The sequence below is a fragment of the Strix uralensis genome, chromosome 5 (assembly GCF_047716275.1).
Source record: "Strix uralensis isolate ZFMK-TIS-50842 chromosome 5, bStrUra1, whole genome shotgun sequence".
Lineage (NCBI taxonomy): Eukaryota > Metazoa > Chordata > Aves > Strigiformes > Strigidae > Strix > Strix uralensis.
The window spans coordinates 66225498-66250332 of record NC_133976.1 but is presented as its reverse complement, the minus strand read 5'-3'; the positions used below and the strand labels follow the sequence as shown (position 1 = coordinate 66250332).

The window sequence follows — 24835 nt, the reverse complement described above, 5'->3', positions numbered from 1 at the left end:
TACTAACCTGGTTGAATACCAAGCTTTGTTTGCAGCCTACTGTACCAAAACTTTTTCTGGCAGCAAATAAAGAATACTCAGTGACAACTTCTTTCCAGCGTTGCGAAATAATAATGTGCTGGTCTGTTATAGAGCAGACGGCTAAGTTTTTGTCCCCACAGAATATTAATTCTTGAGGATAGTAATGGCAAAAGATGGTAATTGTTCATCATTTGTTTTTACTCATTCTGCAAAGTCTTCCACTGAAACCTAAAAGAATAAGACTGTCTGTATGCTGAAATAAGTAACTTCTAGCTTGCTGTTCTAAAACAGATTTTTATTTGTTAAACAGAGAAGATTCGTTGCATAAATCTGTAGGTACAGACAAACCAGTTTGAATTCTGGACTTTTTCTTCCCTTGTTTCTTTTTCTGGTGGCCGTGACTTGGGGAGTAAAAAGCAGTCAGAAAGTTTTCTTTTATTATGCTGACTTCCCATATCACTCAGATGAAGTAATTTAATTTAGCAGGGTAGGTAGTTGTAAGTGATGGCAGTCACTGTGTAGTAAAGTTGGCTTAAATACTTAATGAAAAATGCCAGTTTTTATGTTTATGTCCTGACAGCTCCAAGATTTACTGGCCTGAACAGCTATGTGCCGGTCCATAATAGAACACAGTCTGAAGTATTGATTAGGGAAGCATCAAGGGAGTTTGCACACATGCACAAGCACGTACCCACATCCACGCACCAATACATATCAGCAAGTACATAACTTAAGGTATATACTTATTGCTTGGTAATAAACATTCGAGATATCTGTTCAAAGACACAGGAAGGAAGAGTTTAAATTCTGAACTTACCTCAGCCAGTTAGATCTGTTTATCAGACTACGTTTCCTGAAGGCACGTAACATCAGCTCCGCATTGCCTCACATATACAACTTGGGGTGACGTCAGCAGCACAGCTGTCTGTGCAGCAAGGGGCAAATACTCATCTTTAAAATTGTTATAAATAGTTTTTTTTTTTTAGGGGGAGCATAACAAAGATTAGTTTGCTTTTAAGTAGAACACAACTAGGTGGCCTATTTTACTTTCCTGATTGCCTTACTGAGCAGAGTAAGGATACGTTTTGATTTCTAATGTGGTAGAGCAAAGTTAAAACTGGAATTACGAGTCGGGAAAGAAAAATAGTTGACCATGGGACAAGAATGAAACTCAAGAAAAGATACTTATTTTATGAACTGCTGATATTTTTATTTATTCTTTGACGATAATAATGTTAGTGCTAGTAGGAGTTTAATTCTTCTGAAGACAGCTTAGTTAATAGGCTGTTCAGTTTAAAAAACCTCAATAATTGCTTCATTCATAGGGTCCCTTTGGCTAGAATCCTACCAGTATCAAGCAAAGATTTAATTATCTATTTAACATGTATCCCCGTTAAAGTCAGTGGGGAAATTCTTGGCCTTACTGAAATAGTTCTGCTGGTGACTTCAATGAGGCCATCAGTAAAATGGCTTAAAATGTGTAAAGTTAAGAATTACTTTTAAGCAAGTTTCTAAAAACTTCACACCTCAGTTTTCTCTTTAAAAATGCAATGCATACCACTATATTTCTACCTGCTCACAGTCTTTAAGAAGATCAGTTAGCTAATGCTTTGAAATTAAAAAATGCTCTGTACTGCATGCTCTAATTATTATTATACATCTTAACATTATTTGAATACAGGGTACTTCAAAATATTCTTATTTCCATTTATTGGATTTTTCCCTGTACAAAGCTTTGTAGGTACAGGAGGACTTTTTTTCTTTTGTAACCGCAGTTAATGATATGAACGTAATACAATATTATTGTGTCTTCCAGGCTTTGTACTCGCACATTGTTTTCTTTGATTTTTCTTTGAAAGACAGATGCTGACAGTTCAAAAGCTGTTTTTGTAATTACTTTGATAGTAAACTGACTCGGGGGATAAATTTCACTGTCTGTATGGGTGTGTGTGAGTGTGCACGTGAGCACCCCTGATTGATAACATTCCTAGCAGTTTAATTGAGAGATGTCAGAGGGATCGAGGAGAGCTGTGCCATGTCTCTGCCCCTTGCAGAAGACGCTGGGTGCCGCGCGGCTGCGAGCAGATCCGCAGGCTGGCTGCAAGCAGACATTCTCATTGCTTGAGCATTCACGTGAAAAGCTTAAAATGCCTGTTAAAGAAAATATTGGCTTTCCTAATTTCTCATTTACATTCTCATTCTGTCTAATAAATTATAATAAAGTATTTACTGTTTTGATCGCAAAAGCGGTTTCTCTGCCTTTTTTTTTGCTTTGGTTCTGTTTTGGGTGGATATGCCAAGGTTTCTCCTGTTCGTTTTCTCACTTTAAGTGTGTCATTTGGTCATATTGGTGTCTTCATTCTAATGTTTATTAAAATGTTACTGTCACTGCCAGTCTGAGACTGTGAATCAGAACTAAGAATGTGTAATAGTTTATTTCACATATGAGTAAATTTCTTTTACTACTTAAACACTATTATGGATAGTGTTGATCTGAGATGAAGTTTAGGTTTGGCGATACAGAATGCCACTAATTTGAGTCTTCTTTTATTGCCATCTGCTGTGGGTGTTGCATCCACAAACATTTTTTTTTTTTTTTCCCCAAATCTCTTCTTGTGGTGGTAGAGAATAAGCTGACGCATCTGGAAAGCGTCTTTTCTTGGGCCATTCATTGTATCAACCAGTAGTGTATGTATACTTTGATGGTCTCTTGCCTGAGTTGTTTTTGGTAAGTTGTGAAAAATCCCCATTTTGCCATTGCAGTGATAGAGTACAGAGAGAGAACAGTACGAGCACCTACAGCAGTCTCCTGAAAGGCAGGTGGTTAAAAGCTTTGTTAAACATAAAATGTGCGATAGCTATTCATTGTGGATCTGATGATAATTAAGAGTAATTTTTGAGGCAGCCATTGATATAAGCCGCTCTCCTTTTACCCTCACTCAGTGCCAGTGTGAAGTGGTCTAGCTTGCTGTCAGGTTGTACACTGCAATAATGGGCACTTGTTTTTAATCCCAGCCACACTGCACGGCTAGAGTGAAAGCACTGCAGCTGTACAGATAGTGTGCGGTGTACAGGCCAGCTCCAGAACCATTCCCAACTCTCAGCTATTTGGAGCAGCTCTAAGTGAGTTTAATAATGAAGCAGCTGAAGGTAGCTGCTGGGGCTGGTGGCTTATCCTCACTAGGGTTTGCACCGCCTCTCAGGTTCTATCAGTGTTAGCAGCCACAGGGTTAGGTCATTAATTCCTGAGTAGCATAATTTAAGAAACTGTCTTTATGCAGTTGGTGTTGTAGTTACTTAAAATACTGACATGTTTTGCCCTGTAAGCTACGGAATTCTTAAAATGGAAATCCTTTAGCTGCCAAGACACTTCACACAATGATAAAGGTTTAGATCTCATGCGGGTTAACAGAGAGAAAATAGTGGCGATAGGACAGAAGTCCACCATCCTTGCCTACCCACAATCTACAACATTTAGAAAGGGGTACAAAAATGGCAACTGGTGCTCTAACTCTGCGGTGTATTTTAATACACCGGAAAAAATTCCTGTCACTGAATGTACTTATATAGTGACCAAGCTGTTGCCCTCGGCTCACCATTAAATAAATAACATTAAGTATCGTTTGGCCTTTATTTGTTATGCAAACCAAATAATTTATGAATGGCAACTGTGAAATGGCAGTTTTGTTGGCCATTTTCACAAAAGAAATTATAGGTAATAAGGTTAACATAAAAAATTCCAAACTTAAACTAAGTGCAAGCACTTCATATTATGATCCATCAGTGTGATTCAAGTACTTGTCTTCTTTTTACACTTCTTACACTTTTCACACTTTAGTAATCCACCAGTTGTCTGCAAGAAACCTCAAAACTGCCTGTGATTCATTGGCAGTGGGGCTTGATGTGTGGGTAAGGCAAGGAGAAATCTACCTCAAAATTCACCCTCTCCCAGTAGACCCACGCATCTGATCTCTCTTGCCTCTAGTTTTGTGCAGATCACTGGAGAGTATGGCTCTCCGAGTGCTTACTTCGCAAGGAATATTCTCTTAAAGAATTATAATTATTATTGAAGCTATGAGAAGGACGCTCTAATCACATGAAAATAAAGTTCCTGCTAAGCCACATTTTCCAGAAAGTATTCTCTAACAAAAGATTTTTTTTTTTAAAGCTGACAGTGATAAATTCTCCCTTTTGGTTTATTAGCAAACTGAAATTAAGAAGTATAGTGCAAGAAGGCTGCCTTTTGTCAGACTACTTCCACTCCAGTTTATAAGCCAAAGGAATTATGTATTGTTTTTACTAAGTTAGTACATAAAGCACCTCCTTTGGGCATCTTAAAGTTTTTTTAAAAACTGAGTAAAAATGAAGAGACTGAATTTGGTGGATTTGTCCCCAGATGTACAGCCTCACTGTGCCTGCAACTCCAGCGTCTGCACTGGCACTTCATTGCCCTGACCACTTGCTCTTAGTTCAGACTTTCCTCTTGTCCCTGCCATTTAAATAAAGCTGTTGTTTTCCTGGGGAAGAAGTTTTTTTTCTCCTCTTCAGGTAAATCAGCGCAAAGAAGTGGATGGCGGTGTGGTCGTGCGGTTGTTTTGTGTCGCGGTCAGGGCAGTGGCACATGGAGTGTTTTGCTCACTCTCGGGAAGCACAGCCTGAGCTCTGGAACACAGGGCTGGATATCAACATTTCTTTTTATGCCACTGTTGGTAACTAACTCTGTGACCCCTCTGTCTGTCAGTAACACATATGGAAACATTTTTCCACCTTTCAAAGGTGTGGTGGGGATTAATTTAACTTTACAAAGTGCTTTTTGATTCCCAACTGAAAGCTACTGTAGGAGCTCAAAATAAACTGATGAACCAGTACTGGCTGAAGATCTTTGATGTGTGTCAGTGCATTTGTCAAGTTTATTTGACAGTGATTTCTTTTTGCTTACCCTAAGTTTAGGACTAAGCCAATCCCGTGTATTCCTTCTCTCTCTAGGCCTTCACTGCCTCTTGTGCACACCAACCAAGTCTGGAATAAAATATCTGCCGAATAAATAATTACAATATTTAGTTTTCAGATGTTTTGGTGTGCCCAGTGAGTTATACTGCCAGTATCAGGATACTGATAGCATTCATTAGATGAGAATTACAGTAAACTGACATGCTGGCCGTGGGTAGGACAAGGAAGGGGCTGCCTTCTAGAATAGTTCTTCTATGCCAGTTGGAAACACTGCACCCTTTTTTCCTAGGAAAACACAAATGAAAGATGGAAGAGTGGCAATAGACATTTCTGATTAGTTGTATGGCCAGGTGGCAAATGCGTTACTTGTAGCAGTTCTTGTCTCCAATGTTTGAAATAAAAATTGTAAGTTAAAAGTGTTTTCTTCAGCAGTGTTAGTATTTTAGCACTGGCTTCCATTCTTTCTCACAGCTTTTAACAGAACAGGTTTAAAGTCCTATGGTTTCTGTTTCAGTGTGTTTCTCAAGTTTCCAGCTTGTACCACAGTTTTTTTGGAGACTATATCTGAGAATATTCTGCTGTAGCTCTTTGTTGTATGATGGGAATATTTTCACATAAATCTCTAGCATCTTAATAAAAAGTTAATCAAGTAACATTTCCTTTATATGAAGACGTTGATTCTTTGTGTTTTCCCACTTGTATGTGGCTATCTACGAATGGATTTAAGGGCTTGGACTTGGCTGACATAGGAAATGGGATGTTGCTTGTGAGCGCAAGGTTGAAATTAAGTGAATATAAATTAAACTATCAAGCAAAGAGCCCTAACAGTGACACCTCTAAGGCTGTTGTACAGCCTTCCAAAGAAAGCAGTAGATGATTCACCATTTCAGACATTTCAATCCAATCTAGAAAGCTGTAGTAAATATATTGTAGGGAACATTCCCTGCACTGGCAGGGGGGTAGACTAAATGAGCTATTACCAGTAGCTGTTTTCCATGTCTGACTGATAGTTGGCTAGGAGCGTGTTTAGTATAGTCGCCAATTTTTCTTCTTTTTTTTTCACTTGGAGAGCACTGGTGACATTGGCAGAAGAACACTTCTTGTGTTTGAGAAAGGTTTGTGTAGCAGGGTTGTCCTAAAAGCAGGCTATTTTCAGAGGAGGCATAGACACTGATAGCCTTAATCCTTCCCTAAAGGTTTTTTGAGAAAGGATTTCATAGGATCTGGCTCATGTGAGAGGGTGTGGTGGTACTGGAGATAACTGTGGATTAGCTGCTACCCATATTTTCTCGTCTTTTAAATTCAAAGTCAAATGATACTGGATAGAAATAATAGTGCCGTTTTTGGTTTTAGTGTATGATTCATACCTTTTGATTTTTCTTGGTATTTTTTCTTCCCTTCCCTTATAACCACTGTCCTGGGTAGAAGGAGAATTTTTACAGAATGATTATGAGAGTGAGGTAGTCAGTTCCTCTGTGTCTGCTGAACTCTCTTATAAAAAACACCTAATGACAGCACAAATGAGAGAGATGGTGAGTTGCATTTAACTCAGTTTTTGATATGTTTATGCAAGACTTTTTCCTTCAAAAATACTCATCAGTGGCAGCAACAGCGATAACAGTTATTGACAATTTAAATACTCTATAATTTCATCCTAATCAGGGCAGCTGAAGATGATAAAACAGGTAGTATCCTGACAGCTGTTGTGCACTGTGCTGGTAACAGTGAGAGGGCTGGATGTGGGGAGCTAGAGAGGTATCCAGCACCCAGGAGACTTCTCTCTTCCCCTTGATTATAGAGGGATGTTCATAAACACCTTACAGTTTCTGTAGGTGTCAAAGCATTAATGTGTTTTTGTCATAAGTTTCTGACAAAAACGTAATTGTCATTCAAAACTGGAAGTGTTGATTTTGATCCCCACGAAACATAAACAGTGTTTAAAATTTGAAACGCTTTCAAAACAGGCAGTATTTTTCCCCCCTATTAATCTGATAAAAAGACGACGGAAAATGGATGAAAGGGCAAGGAAACATTGAAGGGGGACATGAGATCAAAGCCTGTGTACAGAATTATCCTCCACAGCTCATTTTCCTGTAGAGGGACAGGTCTTAATGTGCAGTATACTGCAATATGCTGCTACTCTTTGGTTCTACTAAAACTTTGCTTATAGTGAAGCTGCAAATAAAAACCTGGCTAGCTCTAAATTTCCTCTCTTCCTTTACCTTTTTTTTTTTCCCCACCATATGATGCCCAGGGACTCCAGAAAGCCTCGCTGAGAAAGAAAGACAGCTCATGGGTATGATCAATCAGCTGACCAGTTTGCGAGAACAGCTGCTAGCAGCTCATGATGAGCAGAAGAAACTGGCTGCATCACAGATCGAGAAACAACGCCAACAAATGGAGCTGGCTAAGCAGCAACAAGAACAGGTGAGTGATTATTATAGTGGTTTTCAGCTTAAATAATTTTCTAGGAGGACTTTCCAGTAGTTTATCTTTTAGGGTTGATACTCTTAAGTTTGCTCTCCACCCAATTTTTTTTTCCATTTGTTTTCTTAGGTGGAGAAGTTTGAACAAAAATAAATTGGAAGAAGGCTTTAATTTGCAATATTTCATTTGCAATATTTAATTTGCAAAACAGTGCTCTGTCTTGTAGAATACACCTTCCATTTTGGAGATACTGTTTTCCAATAGTGGGGTTTTTTTTTTAAAGTAAGTATAAATAAGCATGCAAATTCAGCTCTCCTGAATAATCTTCCAATGCTGCTTGAATTCAGTGATGCTGAATAGGTATAAAAGGAACAAAATGCAACACTTGGATTGTAATGTGAGAAATGAAAAGGTTGGTTTTGCCAGCTGTGGAAAAAAAGTGGGGGAGAAGAATATAAAGTCAGTGAACAAGTGTGACTTTTCTTTTCTACGCTTGAGAGGCTTGATTTTCATCTCTTGCAAATATGCCCTCCACTGAAAATGCAAACATGTTTTCACATGTGAACAGTTACAGTGTGCATACACAGACACGTGACATTTTATGTAAGAACATAACTTTTCTAACAAATTTGCACCATGCAGTTTTTAACAGAAATTAATGTCCGTTTTTGTACCTGAACATGAGCAGAGAATACTCAGACATCTCGTTTAAAATTTTGTCAGGAGTCCACACCAGTGCTTCTTATCTGAAAGTGTTTTGGTCTGCCCGACCATTTATTTCAGCTTGTAATGAAATTTTGAGTTTATACCATAGAATTGCAGCCATGTGAATTTTATGAAACTCACAACATTCTTTGAAATCTGTCATAGTTGTCATAAGCAAGTCTTAAGATTCTAAACTACTACTGACATCTTCAGACATTTTAGCCTTGGTTTTCGCGATTTTTGATTATTTAAAAATCTTCTCTTGAATATTGTGTATTTTGGCCTCATACCTGAAATCCCACATAGGGAGAATAGGAAAAGTGACTTAATCTATTAAACTAGAGAATTTGTATCACGCTGTTGTTTATGTGGAGAAGGTAGATGGTGTGAAGGTAGAATTAGTAAGATTCTTCCACAAGGAGATGTCCTGCAAGAGCTATTTCCTTTGCCCGACCTTTTAAAGTCATTACTGCTACAGGATGGCTGAATGGTCTGAAAGTGAGAAAGAAAATGGAGAGAATGGAAAAAGGCAGTAAGAATTTCTGCAGGATTATTATTAGGATAACCAGGATTTATTTTAATTTAAGAAATTTGTGTAAAATTCTGTTATACAGAAATTAAAATAACCAAACTTTTAAAAAAAAATGTATTGATAAAAATTACTTCGGTTGCTTAAAGAGAGGCTCTATAAAGAAAACAAGTCTTTTAGATGTAGAGATAACTATGTGTGAGTGTTTCTTATGCTAATAGTTTAATAATAGAAGTGAAAGAAAATACCTAAGGGGAAGAATGCACAAATTCCTCCCAGTAAGTATGTATAAGTTCCCATCTGACCCTGAGATGTGTACACATACCACAGGGGAAGAGCAATGTTCCTTCTAATGTTTGTACTGCTGTGCTAGCTATTCATGAGAGCAGAGCTTTTGTGATGACTCAGAGGAAAGTTTTTCAAGTTGGCTTTTTAAGTTTGAGGTATATAATGGTTTATCTCCATCAGTCCTCTGAGAACTCTAATGTGGTTCTGTTACTGTCTGCTTTTTCCTTCACTGTATGTAAAATGTGTCTACAGTAATGTTCCCAATCATTTAGTCAATGGAGAGGGAGGATGGAAGTCCTTATGGAAAATGAACATGATTTTGAGAGGAGACTTGTGGTGACTCCATCAACTTCTATAAATCAGTTTCAATGTTGAGCTGTGTAGCCTTGCACTGCCCCTTTAGTTCCCTGTGGCAGATATACACATTGAAGAGTCAGTGATTTTTCCCAAACCCAGTTGCAGTCTCTTTTTGTCTGTTTCTGCATCAAGGAAGTACGCACACCTAATACCTTCCTCCTGCGTGTCAGGTTTCCTTTTTTTGGAATTTTTGAATAGGTGGTGCCAAACATAAAAAGGCTATTACTGTCCATCCTGCTTTTTTGCCTTTCCTGCCTTCTCTGCTATTTTTCAGTTTCTCTGCTAGTACTGTTCTTTCTCCAGCAAGTTGGAGCAAATGAATGCTCATTTTTTGGGGATTTTAGCAGTGCCATTTCAGATAGTGAGAGAGGAGATTTTTGCATCAGTCCTTCTCTTGATATCCCCCACAATATTTTCTGTAAGATTCCCTTTCACACTAGTATTATCTGTGAATTGCTCCTGAACATGAGCCCATTGCCTTCAGGTGCAATCCAGGCTGCTGCCACCCACACTTGAAGGTTTCTTAGCTTAATAGAGCAGTTTAAAGCACCAAGCAGGGTTGAAGTTTCCTATGTACCAACTCCAGGAATGGTGATACATATCTCACATTTATTCTGTGCACTTTCTCCACAGATTGCAAGACAACAGCAGCAGCTCCTGCAGCAGCAACACAAAATTAACCTTCTTCAGCAACAGATCCAGGTCAGAGACTGTGTCTCCACCCGTGCCCCTGTTACCTCTCTTTTCTCCTTTCCATTTTCTCATGCTTTCCTTCAGTCTTTATTGTCATAGTTTCTTTAAGAATCTCTGCAGATGGCTTACATCTTATTAATGGAAACATAATCTGTCATTAAGCAAAAAAGATCAGTTTCTGGAAGGCCTTGTATGATTAACACAGCTCCTGTAGGATCAGGATGTAGATGTGAGAGGAGCTGGTCATGTGAGCAAGGGTTTGTAGGACCAAATCCTCCTTCAGCTGTAGATCAGGAGTGGCAAAAGTGCCACCAGAAAGAGTTGGATTGGAATGGGTCTCCTACAACTCTGTTTTTGAGGTTTTGCAGAAACAGTTCTCTTCAGTGATAAGTAATCAAGTGTACATTTCCTCTGCGCCAGGTGTTGAAAGTCCAGAAATTTTCATCACTTCAGGTGAAGTATTGTCTGAATGAGAAACTGCTCAAAAGGTTGGTTAGATTCAGGAGACAATCTGTATAGGTCCTAGATAATCTACAAATTTACTCCTAATAGTAGCAAAAAGTTGTTAACCCAGCATAACCAGTAAACTTTATTTAACCTCTTTTTTCCTTAAAGTATTCAGAAGTTTCTTTTCATGTCATTGACTGTATTTCATTACTTTTCGTCCATGTGTATATATGCATGCCCCTGTTCTGGGAATAATGCAAATCAGTTTGTCCACGAAGGTTTTCACAGAGTAATAAAGGAGGGGTTTGACATTTTGCAGAGATGTGGAATCACGGTAAAATCTCTGGCTGTTTAAGTATGCAATTATGTATAGAACATTGCAAGTTGCTGAGGAAGTGGATGCTATTTTCTGTTTGTTCAGTAACAACAGGATTTTCCTTCCAAAGCTTCTCTTTAACGTTTCAATTAGTTGCCTAAAATGATGGGCCATATCCGTAACTCATCTAAGAAAACTTAGAGTTCAGCAAAATCAGAGGAGTTGTATGGCTTCACACTAGAAAAAAACTGCCTTTATCATTTCACAGGATATTCTGTCAGTATCAGGACTTGTGTAACTATGAAAAACTTTTGGGGAAGGTCCACCCCTCTGTTACAAGGCCACTTCTATCCAAGAAGTGCTTTACTGAAAATTTTGAGATTGGTAAGGCCTGGCTTGGCCTTGACCTCTACATTTTTTTTCTTCTTTACATTTGTGTATCGGAGGGATTTTTTTTTTTTATTGCTGTATCTTTAATAAGACTTTAAAAGAAAAACAATAGTAGAACCTATACAATAGCAAGGAAAGTATTTATATTTTTAGAATTTATCTATGGCAATGAGAGAGGAAGTTGTTTTATAAGCAGTGAATAATAATAAATTGAAGTAACATAATTTGACCCCAACCCTTTTAAGTTTTAAGGCCTTGTAGATAAGAATGAAGTATGTCGTTTTTAAGGTAGTGGAGAACACTGATTATTGATAATGAGATATAGAGCCTTTCATCTTTTGATCCCTGGTCCAAGTTCGACCTTAGTCAGTAGTAAATGAAAGTCAGCTAGCTACCATCTGATACGAGCTGCAAGCCAAAGAAATGATTTGGAGGTCTGTCTCACAGGATTTCAGATGAAATATTGACCCTGCTGAGGTCAGAATTTCACCTCCAGGGTCCACTTCACACAGAACCCATCAGATTTGGGGCACACTCCTTTTGGATGGTCACGTGATAAAGGTCAAGAATTGAACAGGCAGAGAGACAATACTGTTCTCTCATTCCCACAGAGATGATCAGTCTGTAGTGAAATTTTGATTATACTGCCTGCCTCTTGACAGTTCTGCGGTCTATATGGTCCTGAAGTCTCATAAATCTTTGTTGCAGTCCAGTTACTGTGCAGTCACTGATAGGAAGAAACATTTAAAAATAAAAAAAAAAAACCCTTATTGACAGTGAATACAAAGCAAAATGTTTCTTCTCAATTGTGTGCTTAGTTGACTGTTAGAGAGAAGAAACAATTCCTGAAGAAATCTTCCTTTGTATATAAACGAAGACAATGAAGTCACCCTAACATGCCCATGTTTAAAATGGTCTGTGAGTTTACAATCAGGTTATGGTAGGTGGAACAAAACTGTGACATGAATGTAGCTGTGAGTTCAGCTTTTCTGACCTTGCCCTAATTAATCCAACAGGCTTCTGTCACATTGGCCCCGAGTTTTTAAATAGCATTAGATTTATTGACAGGGAAATATTCCTACAAAGTCTGGATAAATATTTGACTTATGTTCAATTGAATGATTAGGCTGCAGTTATGAACACAACCTATTTATGACAAAGGATTCATTTTACTTGAGCCAATTTTTTCTAAGCTTGTAAGAGTTGCCATAATTCCAGATAAATTATTACACAGAAAAAAGCTATTGAAATATTGTATTGAAAACATAATACCCTAAGGTTAAAAAAAAAGCACAACCTGACTGACCCCATGATTTATGAGTCCTTTCTCTAAGTGCGCTAACTTGGAAACAGTTCCCTCTCTCCTTACCCCAGCATACAATCACTGATACACACACAATACATGAGCAACGTGTCTCTCCTCCTTAGGGGACTGCAAATGCTGAGCATAACTACAGCTCAATTAAACTTGCCACTTCTGTGATGCTGAAGAAAGATGTGTTAGCTACTTGAGCTTAGAAAAATGTACCTGGCACGTGAGTCTCCAATTGACATTATGCCTTTTTCAAGTCCATCTCTTCTGAATTAACTGGAAGGAGGTGTCACTAATGCAGAAGACAAACAGCTTGTCTTCAGATAGAGAGTTAAGTAAAGAGATAATGCTGAACTGGAGAAAAATTGCAGATTAGATAAAATTTAAGAATCTGTATGACCTCAAGATGCTAAAATGTGATCTGGAAAGGATTTTGTGTTATGGCAAATTTTTATAATTTTTTTTTTTCTGCTTTTCAGGATGTTGTAGACTAATTTGTGAAGAGGTTTGAGTTTCTCTGAATAATTAACTAAACCTCCCCCCATCTTATTTTATGCCACTTTGGAATGCATTCTCCTATGCACACTGCTTTCTGTTCTATTTGATCATTGTGTGTATGTGTATTGAAAAGATTTTTTCTGTAACAGTTTCTGCCTCCTGATTATTTGGGATCTTCTCCCCTGCACATCTCAGTCTTGCTATTTTACCAGAAACAAAACTGGAGTGTGTGTTCTGTCTGCTCTTGTGCATCAGCAGCCCTGAAGATCTCAGGTTGTGTTTCAGAACAGCTCTGTAGTGATCTGCAGCTGTAGAATGGGCTGAAGAAAGGACATGCAGACACCAAGTATGGCTCAGCAAGTTCTTGGACTGAATCTAGTTTTGTCCTTCAGGGCCTCAGGGGAACTCTCATCTTCTTTTGTGAGGCCACAATCTACTTCCTGGTGTCCTTGCTCTAGAACATGGCGAAGTCTGGGGCTCTGTAGCTGTTCCATTGGGTGGGCAGAGAGTGAAAGAAACTTGAAGGCTAGATGATCCTTTATCGTGACCCTGAGCTGGTCCCCAGGATGGCAATGAGTGTGTGTGGTGTACTGCCTTGAGGGGTGTCTCTGAGATGCAAAGTTCTGTGGAGTGGTGCAGTTTACATTTTTCACTCGCTCAGAGAAAAAGTCTAGCCCAGGTTCATGACTGAATAGTTTGCTTTGAAGCTCAGTGACAAATGTTAGTTTATTTGAACTATATTTAAAATGAAATATGATTGTTAAAATTCACAAAGCAATTCTTATTCAGTAGGTCACTGTTGACAAAATAGGTCAACTCTGCAGCCTAAATTGTGATAAAACTGATGTTGCTAATCTCACAGTTTTGTAGAAAGCCTGACAATGTTTTATGTTTTTTCCTCAAGCCCCAGCTCTTGGAGTCATGTGATGACAAAAATGCCAGCTTTCATTTCTTCAAAATGTAAACTTCCAGCTCTCATATTTCTAGACAAAATCTGAAATCACGAACACTACAAGTTCCAAAATTAGAAGGCAAACAAAACGGAGGCCAAATGTTTTTTAAACTGTTCTGATTTTTAGTCAAAATTTTTTTTGGAGAGCCCAGCTCAAGATCTTGGAACACTTCAGGTTGCCAATAATGTAAAACTAAGATCTCAAAGCAGAAAGAAGCAGCAGCACTGCTTTATGATGTCTGTAATATTTGGACCACAGTTTTGTTTGACTTTTTAGTTTAATACAGCCAGTACTTGGTTACTAATTTGTATGAACTCTGGGTGACGTACTTAGCCCAAGAACTGAGCGCTATCTGAAACTTGAGAGTAATTCCTGCCAGACAGCAACCATTTGATGACTCTCTATGTTTTAATAGTGGGTTTTCCTTTTCCTTCAGAGCTAGAAACTTGTCAGCAGATGTTCTAATGGGATTGCTGTTAGAAAGTTTGGACCTCTGAAGAATTAGAGGATCCTGACTGATGCAAAGCTAGAAAGGCGTGCCTCTAGCCTGCTCTGCCTGCCAGGCAGGATGTGACTCCTGCCTGGTGCCTGGCCAGGTGGTACAGGAAGTTCCGGGGCATGGTGGCATCTGACAGGCGTGCCAGGGGCCCTGATCCCAGGCAAAAAGCTTACCCTAGCCTCAATGGCCTGCCTCAAAGCTTTGCAGACGCGTAGTGGCTTGTCTGGCAGGGAGTATGGGCACCACTGCCCTCCAGATACCACGCCCCTTTGCGTTGCAGGTTTCCTGGCTTTCCTGAATCCCTCAGCTGCCCTGGGTGTCCTCCTGTCTCTGCATAAGGGTTTCCTTTGTGAGTCTGGATCCAGATTTCTGTCCTCCCCACCGGCTGTGAGCTGGCTGTGTCTCTTTCCCCATGAGTTATGCTGGTAGATGGAGCAGCCTGGCTGCGCTAGTATGTTCCCAAATCAGAATATTCCCATTCTCATTAAGTTCTGAGGTTTAAGGTGTTCCAATTCGGAATGTAATAAAATCTTGAACAACTGGAATTTCCTGCAGGATGCTTAGTCCCTTTTGTAGCCAGATCTATTTTTCAAAATCTAGCTATATTTTTGGGGAGGAAAGAAGGATTTGGTTTCTGAGTTACACAGAAGTTCGGAAAAATATTCCTTAAACTTAACATGCAAAGTTTTGAAGTGACACAGTTGTTATTGTCAAAAGTTTCCAAGCACCAAGAGTCTCTGGGTTGATTCCAGCCTTCCAAAACACTGGTAGAGAGACCTGCTCCGGAGTGCTTTAGATATCATCATTTACTCACACAATTGTCTATGGTGGTAATTTTTGTTGTTGTTGTTGTTGTTTAGATTTGTTGTTGCTTTTGAACTCCTCGGGTGAGCAATTGTCTGTCATCCAGAACTGCCTGAACATTCAGGCCTGTTTGTGTTCTCGTTGTTTGAGAAAACACTGAGATTTGATTGACCAGGTGAAGTTCAGTTGTAAAAAGTACCCATTTCTCTTTCTTGCTGTGAGAAGACACTGACCATTTGACTATCTGTACATAAAGAAATGTGAAGACGTGTTGCCTGCCCCAACAAGTTTGCACTCTAACTAATGCTTCCAACACAGCTCATCCTTTCATTTTCTGTCACCTTCTGGAAAGCAAACTCCAGCAGGCGACTATGTGAGCTAAATACTTGGAGTACTTTGTGCCTATAATAAGGAGGATAGAGATCCTTACCCTTAATCCTTGCCCTATTGGTATCTCCTCAGTGCAACCATAAGAAGCTGGTCCCCAGCTTCTTGCATGCCTGTAACCCAGAGTTCTCTAGGAGGCTTTAAAGGGCTGTAGATGATGAATCCTTCCCTTGAGATACAAAAATGAACAACCACTACACAAGTGCTTGGTTACAGATTTAGTAATGTCTGTTGCTTCTCTGTTACCATTTTCCCTGGGAATTCTGATTTTCTAAGAAGTCAGTGACAGCAGAGCAGTGCTTCGTGGTGCTACAACCCCTTTGCAAGCCGCCGCACAGCAGAACAGTATTAGTTCTTCCGTAATTAGAGTCCTCTTTGCATATCTGAGAGAGGTGAGAACAAAAGGTTTCCTTGGTAGACAATAAAGCTGTTGAAGTGAGGGCCTGATCCAACTCCCACTGAACATAGTGAAAAGGCTCTTATTCATATTAGTGGGAGTTTAATGAGACCTTTCTTCAGTAGGAAACTGTGAGAAAGTATCTTCCTTCTCACTCTGCAAAATGTTTTCAGAACAGGCTCCGTCCACTGAGACATTTTTTTGTTTTGTTTTGGTTTTTGCCAGTGTGGATATGACAAGCTGTGATTGCACAGTCAAACCGAACAGGCTCGTAGATTGGGGACATTTTGTCCAAATTCATCATGTGTCAGGAGCAGCTGTTTTTCTGCAACGTATAAACATGGGCATACTGGATTCAGTGAGACAGGCCCAAGGAGTCACACTGCAGCCTTTCCCATGACTTTGCAACCTCTTCCCAAACAACTGAGGTTGCCGGCAAAAAGGCTGAACAATTGTTTCGCACAAAATCTCTGCAGCTGATGTCCTATCAGTTATCAGAATAACTCGCCTCTCCCTTGAGCAGGAAAAAGCCCCTGGGAAATTAATTATTCAAAAAAACAACCCAAAAAAACACACACAGAAAAAGAAAAAGACAAGGTTGGGGGAGGAAATAGGGAGAGGGAGGAGTGAAAAGAAAAATCTAGGCTAGCAGTCAGAATAAACTAATTGCTTTCTGTCCTCTCAAGTTCAGCAAATAACGCGTGTGTTTGGCTGAAGGGTATGATTCACATACTTTGGAGTAACATATGGGCCTTCAATTCCTTCCATTGCTGTAAAAGTTAAGTTATATAAAAGATTGCAGATTGGTGAGGTGTTTATCTATACTTATTTCTGTGCCGAGCAACATTTTGCACTGATGTACCATGTTTTTACTTCCGAAGATTACCTGTAGAGTAAGCATCTACAGGTAATTTGATCTCAGGCCTTTCCTACACTCTTATGCAATCCAAATTTGCTGACCCGTGTAGTTGCACCAATGCAAACAAAGAGAATCTGCTTGAGACTTGTACAACTTTAATTTATTGAGATTGCAAGGGCATGTTTTCGTAAGATAAATCAGGTTTTTTGCCTATGCTGAGCTACATGATTGCAACAGCACTTGCTGATAATGAATCTTTCTTCAGTGTTTCCAGTCCAAATGTTCTAAAATTGTGAGATTGTTTTGAACTTCATGACTTTTTTCATGCAATTTTAGCATCTTTTCTTAATTTCCTTTTTGTTACTGAGCTTTCAGTGTTCCCATTTTCCAGTTGTCTCACACAATCACAAGGGAGGGACAGAAACTTATTTTTATTAAGAAAACAGAACACTGAAACACCCAAAATAATCCAGCAGCTACGATTGTAAGAAAAATGCCAGCAGTCAAATACAGTCATTGCAGCTGGCAGCATTGTACTCCAAGGCCTTATCTTGGTCTCTCTCCCCTCAGCAAATATTCTCTTGAAGGCCTGTCTTTTCAGGGCCATGTCTGTCTTTTTGTTTTCAGATCCTGTCTCCAATTTCTGCACCTCTCTGAGGTACCCCACAACTTTGACCACTTCCTTCCACTTCCAGCTCCCTGACATTGTGGTAGCAAGCAGTCTTCCTTACACAGATGCCAACCCTTTCCCGCATCAACTCCTCCTTTCTGCCAGCCCTCCCTTTTCTTTTCCCTCCTTGACGTTATTTCCACGGTCTTTTTAATGCTTTTGGTTGGCTTTTTATTGGCTATAGAGTATGCATATGTCATTTTGTGAATGTTTTTGTTCAAAATACATAGGGTAGTGTACCTGTGTGCATGTGAGCTGTGGTCACATTTGTGTACTGGTGCAGATATTTACACAGCAGGCAGCAGATGTACAGGAGCAGAAAGTACCACGGTAGTTTGTATAAGTGGCTTGGGAGGATGAACATGAACTCTTTCTGGCTGTGATCTTGTCCGTATGGGTTGTGTGTAGTCACGAGCACTTCTGTTGTGCAGCCAAAAAAGGCTGCTACTGCTGCCTCTGTAGTAAGGTAAAGCAGGAGATAACAATAAATTTTTTACAGCTGGCTGGCGGAGGTGTTTAGGATGTGTTTTCTTTATATCTTCATCCGCCCCTAATTGAAGATGCTTTAAAATTGAATGACTAGCAGTCAAAACGTGTTTGCTTCAAGCTGAGAAGAAAAATGCTGGTGTCTTTGCTTCCAAACTGATTGCGCTTTGTACACAACTGACAGCCACAGTCACTTTGAGTGACTGATAAGTGGGAAGCTTTGCCACTTATCAAGGAATGCACGCTGAAAAGAAAGGACTGGAGCCGCTCAGATGCTTTGGCATGTTCAAAATAACATCTCACATCAGTCAGACTCAGAGGCACTAGAAGACATTTCAAAATAAACTTTATATCTATCTGTCTATCTAGAGGTAAAGATTCAGTTTAACAGACAAATCACTGTGTGGCATCACATTGGGTCTGAAAATGAGAACATCATTATAAGGGTCACCAGTTGCAAAATGACTCAGCTGCATAATTTGAGAGCATTTATTGTAGGGTTTCACCCCCCAGAACAAAACTGAATTTGAAAATTCACAACTGCATATCATTCTGGTGATTTCTCTAAATTGAGGGGTTTCATCCTTGTTGGCCAAGTAATATATATAGCATGTGACATCCTGAAGGATCCCAAAGAGAATGAAATTCTGAGCCAAATTTGGATCTCATTTATTTCCCCTTCAGTATTATGGAATATATTTGGGATTGCCTGTCTTTAACTAAACTCACAGAATGGTTTTTAGGGTTATTTAGGAATTATGTTTTTAGTGATACATAGCATGAATAGAACGTGGAACTTTTTTGGTACACGTTTGTCGGTAATACTATTTAGTGATACGTATATTAGAAGATTCTGACCTGCAGGAGCTGAGGGTGTGAGGGTACATTTTTCTTGTGCTGAGTCTGTAATGATAGCACTAACAGTCAGTGTAGGGTTGGATTGGTCCACTGAAGGTGGTGATGTTTCAGTCTGCCTTAGCAAGCATCATAGGAGTTAACCTGATAGAGCCCTCCCTGCAAACGTTGTGTAGAAATAAAGCACACATACTCAAGAGCTGAGATGGGATGTGGGTCTTTACGTAAAATGGGAGAACAAGGAGATACAAGCAAGTAGTGTGTAATTTCCCAAATTGGAATTTGGACAGGAGATACACGGTGTTGACTTGTGTCCATTAGTAGTACTTAAACAAAAAACTGCTGCCAGGTTTGCACCTCTTATCCTAGCAACATTGGGAGTGTTGATGTATAAGGACTATTATCTTTTGTTATGATTCTAAGCACTGCATCTGGACATCTAATTCTGCCCAGCTTGTTCTATCTAAAATGGTCGGTTTTCTAACCAAAGTGGCTATATTTGAGTTACAGATTATGTTTGGCATTCCAAAGTTGCTACCAGCACCCATACCTATATCAAGAGGGAGAAATTTGAGGATCATTTAGTTCCTGCTAACAATGACTTGCTTTTCTGAATCATCTCTTGCCATGTTAAGTGGTCACGACTTCATTTTGATGGCTCATTCAAAATAGAGTACTTCAAACTCGCTGCTGGAATAATGGTTTAAAATGATTCAGAGGGAGAAGTATGGTTCCACCTACTGAATCAACACCACTGTCTTCACCAGCTTGGATTTTCCTCAGACATCTGGCATCCAAAAGATGATGATGCCTTACCCTGCATGATTTACGAGACAAGATGAACTCATCATTGGTGGTAATAGCGTGCAAGAGGCCAAGGGGAATGGTTTTATTTTTGTTGTCCACTTTCTGTTGCTTATCTGCTACTGAATTGTATTGTATAAATTAAAGTGGAGGGCCATTACTTGTGCTTGGTATTTCTGAGAAGAGTGAATGAAACAGTTTAATCACTTTGAGAGGTAGTGATTGAAGGGGCGATGTGAGTGAAGCCTGACTTCGAAGTTTGGAGAAAGAGGGACAGGTCTAGTTGTCTCATGGAAGTCTCTGTTGAGCAAAGATGAACTAGAGAGTTTTGGATCTCATGCCAGCTGTCTGTATTTTACGTATTGTATATAGTATCCATTTAAGTTCAGCTTCCATGTACGGAAGTTCAATAAAATGTATGATGAGTAAATAATTGTAAGGAATAATTTTAGATTTTTGTTCAAATTGGTTTTAAATATGCTTTGAAGAAGCTAAGTCAGAGTTTCTTGTATTTAGAAGTTAAATAAAAGAATTTAAGTTCCAAGATAAACATAATAAAGTTATAAAAACTAAAATGAAGACTTATAGGAAAGGTAACAATAATAGCTAAATGGGACAAATTTAATTCGCAGTACTTGGAGTTTATAAATACTTGACACAGTGAGGAAACTAATTTAAAAATGTAGGTATTATAAAATAGTTTTTATCAGGTTTGACTTCTTTGAAAGACAATAGTGATAGTGTTCAGCAAATTATTCTAAAGTTGAAACTTGGATAGTTTCAACAAAAGTATTCATAGATAGCAATTTAAAATGCATTTGGACAGAAGTAATCAAGGGATTTCTATACTTTTGTATGCTATGAAAAATGTTTATAAAGAAACACATTAGTTAGATAACAAAGTAAGACATTTGAAAGTTACAAGTGCCAGAATTAGGTTAAATAGGTATCTTTATTTTATTCCCATGTATCTCTGTCATACATATTGAATAAAAAATGGTATCCTGGAGGAGCAGAATTACATGATAATATAATTGTAGACTGTACTCACAAGAGGGAAAATTAAAATTATGTTGACAACCTTAACTCTGGCATTCCCTAATGTTTGAGTCCTTGACTTTTCATCCAAAGTAGCATTATTTTAACTGTGTTTCTATGTGGCTGTAAAAGCACATAATACTGATATACCAGCCACCTATATTGTGTAGTCCTGTCTTGTCAGCACAGCTTGAACCCTGAAATGTCAGCATGGGAGAAGTGCCAAATGTCACTTGAGTTACAGGAGAAATGCTATGTTCTCCTGGGCTAGCAGGAAAAAACGCTGTGGTGGATAGGAGCCTGTGCTGTGAAGCCCCTCACTTTCTGTATCCTGTTTTCTTTCTTCCTCCTTCTTTTTATTTTGGTCTCCATCAAAATAGAGATGACTTCTTTTCTATTCCTGTCCTCCTCAGAAAGGGAGATAGATTGCTTGAGTGCCTTTGTTGAATTTGGGCTGGATATGTTGAAAATGGCGTTTGACTCTCTTTTCAACACCCTCCATTTGCGCCCCCTTTTCTCCCTCAGTAGGGTTGGGACCAGATCAGTTGTAATCACAAGTTGCTGCTAATCAATTCTTTCCTCCTAATTTACCACACTTTTTATGCTTTAGCAAGAAAACCAAGGCTGAAGGTACAAAATTCAAAGCCATGGATCTTTTGGTTAAGGAGTCTCTTGCTTTGAGTATTTGATGGAAGCCTGTTTAAGCATTTGTCTCTTTAAAGCTCTGGGTGGTGAGAGTATGTTTTCTTATCTTCCACACTGTGTGTAGAATCTTGTCCGCGGTTTAAGCATTACTGAGCTGTAGTGTGTCAGTGAGAGGGGCTTTTTTATATACTGTGTGTAATGAGTTTTAAGTTCTTAATATCGGTAAGAATCACATATGTCTAAATTAAGCATCATTTCCAGTTTCTTTAACCCTGGAGTCCAAATTTGTAGTCCAGGAACAACTAAGCATATGTTAAACAGCGGATTGATTACGTTCTCACCTTGTGCACAGAAGTAAACTGCCTTATACACGCACAGGCACACATTTTCATGCATGCATTTGGAATGACCCAATTCAGATATCAATTATAAACATTATTACTTTTCTGGACATTGATTTTGAATGTCTCTAAAGGATTTTAGGAGGAGGGAGGAGGGATATTTTCAATGTGGAGGCCACAGGTTATTGATACTTACCAATTATAACTGATCTTAGATGTGAATTGTTCAAGGCTTTATGAATTCTTCAGCCCTGCTGGCAGTTCGTCTTCAGCTGAAATCACGGCAAATAGAGAGAATCCTTAGTTTAGATCAAGGCACTGATGATCGCGATATTTCCCAGTGATACAGACAGACTGATGCATGCACTGGGAGATACAATGTAAGCAGAAATGGACTCAAATGATTTGAAATTAGAGAACTTTAAGGAAATAAAACTTTCAAGCTTCCTTCTTTTCCCCTTCTGTAATTCTTCAGATGGCTTTATAGCTATAGACACCCCTCTAAAGGTTGCCTCTGTTCTTCCACAGAACCCAGTTCTGGCAGCAGGAGGTTTCCCTGGATAGGATAGTTCCCCAGATACATAATAGATCCAGGAGTTTCTTTGCCATTGTGTTAGGAAGCCAAAATTTTGAGAGCTGATATAATCTAGTGACTGGAATTGGAATTATGCTCTATTTCTGGTATTTCTTCTTTAATTGAGATGAAAGGCAGATTTGAAATGTTATTTTTCAAGAATTTTAGTTTTGTGTCATGAGTTTCAGGGTGTTATTTAAGTCTACTTCCCTTGTATTATTTCTTACTGCGCAGTTAAGAATTCCTGTCTTTTTGGTACAATAAGAATAAAGATATTCAAATTGTAATCAATTTACTGACATAGAATTCTGTATTCTATGTTAATAATATTCACATTTCTTATTTAAAAAGAAACACATTTGTTTTAGGTGTTCTTTACATCCCCTCTGTGTATTGAGGTGGATTTGCTGAAATCACAAGTTTGCTTTCTGTGTCTTTTGTGAGGTTGTTTGAGCTCAGTATCCTCTTAGCAGAAAGTCTTGCAAAGGCCCCGTGGGAGGAAAATTGTCCATTGTGTTCTTTTGAAAGCCAGCTATCTTTTTTCCTGGAGCTGGGCTCAAGCAAGTTTATTCTTCCACTCAGGGATATCTTAGGAGGTTCCTGTCCTTTCTGGTGCCTAGGAAGCAGAGCTCAGATATGTATATTGTATTTGTTGCCATCATATAATCTGTGCAACTTCCCTGCAAATATAAAGAATTATGCTTTACCCAGCTGTTCATTTGATAGGATTCTAGCCCTTCATTTAGAGAAAACTGTGGTTCTCCGATTCACATTGTTTGAACCATGGCCTCCCTTCTATACCTATTGTTTGTTTTGTCTTTTTGTGTTGTGTGTAACAGGTGTTTCTTTCAGGCAGCCAAGGCAGCAAGGCAAGGGCTTCCTTTATGGCAGATCCCTTGAGACTTTGATTAAACTCTTCTTTGTGATAAAAATGCCACTGCGTTTAAATGAATTGCACATGTAATCTGTATTTGCACAAATGCCCTCCATCCTTCTGCCTTCATTGCTGAAGTCTGTCTCTTTTTTGGAACGGGTGTGTTTGCCTTTTCTCCTGGCTTTCGCCACAGAACTGATTCCTTTTTACCTTCTTGATACTGCACTCCCCTCAGAGCCTGGATGCAGCCATGGGAATGATTTAAAAAGAGCAAACTGTTTCTGCAAAAAGAGCTCTCCTTTTTCCAGTGTTTCCTGTTGCTGCCTCCAAAAATACAATTGTCAGATGGCTGGGAGAACCTTCCTCAGAGTTTCTAAAGGGGGAACCAAGGGTTAGAAACTAGGCACTTTTTCTACATCTACTTGAGCAGGTCTCAGTCCAGTGGGTTATAGGTAGCACAGATATTTTCCCGCCTGCCTTTTTTTTTTTTTTTCACACGATCTCACCTGCTGTTGAGGAGGACACACTGCTATTAAGCTGCGTTTCCTGGTTTAGGTACGGGAATACTTCAGGGGGGTCTGGTCGGTTATGGCAAGAGCTTAGTTGTGTTGTAGGCGGAAGGTATGTCTAAATCAGTACGCCATGCTACCAACTTGTCTAATGTACATTTAATATTCTTTCTAGTTTTTGTTTAGAATAGGACTTCCACACTCTCCAGTATGGTCCTCTCAACTCTCTAGATGTTAAGGCAGCCAGAGAAGCAATGCAAACTGAAGAGGGGCAAGAGGCTGGTACCATGTTTTTTAGTGGCTGAGTTGGCCCACACTCTTCAGGTATCCTGATGGAATATTGCTCACCTAAACATGTTATTTTCATGTCCTTCTCTTTATGCCAGGACTTTTATTGGTTTTAAGCCCCGGGGGTGAACAGATACAAATATGCGTTAGTCGGAAGAGATGTAATGGATGTCCTGGGAGCTGTGCCAAACAATTAAGAATATAGGCATAATGATTTACAGGGTAATCAAAACCTCCAGAGAATGCTATGTCTGTACGGGCTGCCCTGTGAATCTGCAAGAGTTGAATAAACTTGCATCATTTCAATCTACCAGAGATAATGCATATCTAGGGAACAAATATGGATGGACTTTTGCTTTCAGTCTGAGACACACCTTTTGCTGATGACTTTCTGTTGCTTTGATCAGTTGTTAGAGCTTCCCAAATGTCATCTACAGTGTCTCTGAGATCCCCTCTATATAAAGTGCGTTTTTCCTCCTGGTGCAGACTGAGCAACGGTTACAGTGGCAGGGGTATCAGCACAGCCTTGACGTGACGCGAGCATTGTATCTATTTTAGAGCCTAACTTTGTGGCAGTGGCAGCATCTGTGGAAAATATGAAGATAACTGTCAGAAAGCATGTTTGAAGGGCATTTAATTTAGAAACATCAAACCCCCCAAGCCAACATTTGCTTTAGCGTGCAGTAGTTAACAGTGGAAGATGGGACTTTAATAATGCTATATAATATGGTTTCCTAAATCAATTCTTTCTCTTAAAATGTCTTGTCTGGTTTTGTTAGTGTTTGGTTATCTAGCGTAATAAACATAGTTCATTACATTATTTGACTCAAAACCCATGAAGTTTTATTTTATTTTTTCTTAACACGTAGATGACAGGGGCCTGAAATTCTCTCTCCCGTACAGGTGTAAAACATCATAA

The 24835-nt window shown here is 39.1% G+C and overlaps 1 protein-coding gene across 12 annotated transcripts in view; it reads left to right on the top strand.

Moving 5' to 3' along the window:
- SOX5 (SRY-box transcription factor 5) overlaps positions 1–24835 on the top strand; it is a 297460-nt gene that overhangs the window by 141361 nt on the left and 131264 nt on the right. For all 12 annotated transcript variants that reach the window (XM_074871425.1, XM_074871433.1, XM_074871432.1 and 9 more), the window contains exons 5-6: positions 7226–7398; positions 9911–9979. In XM_074871425.1, the coding sequence (XP_074727526.1) occupies positions 7226–7398; positions 9911–9979 (242 nt within the window). The remainder of the gene's footprint in view (positions 1–7225; positions 7399–9910; positions 9980–24835) is intronic.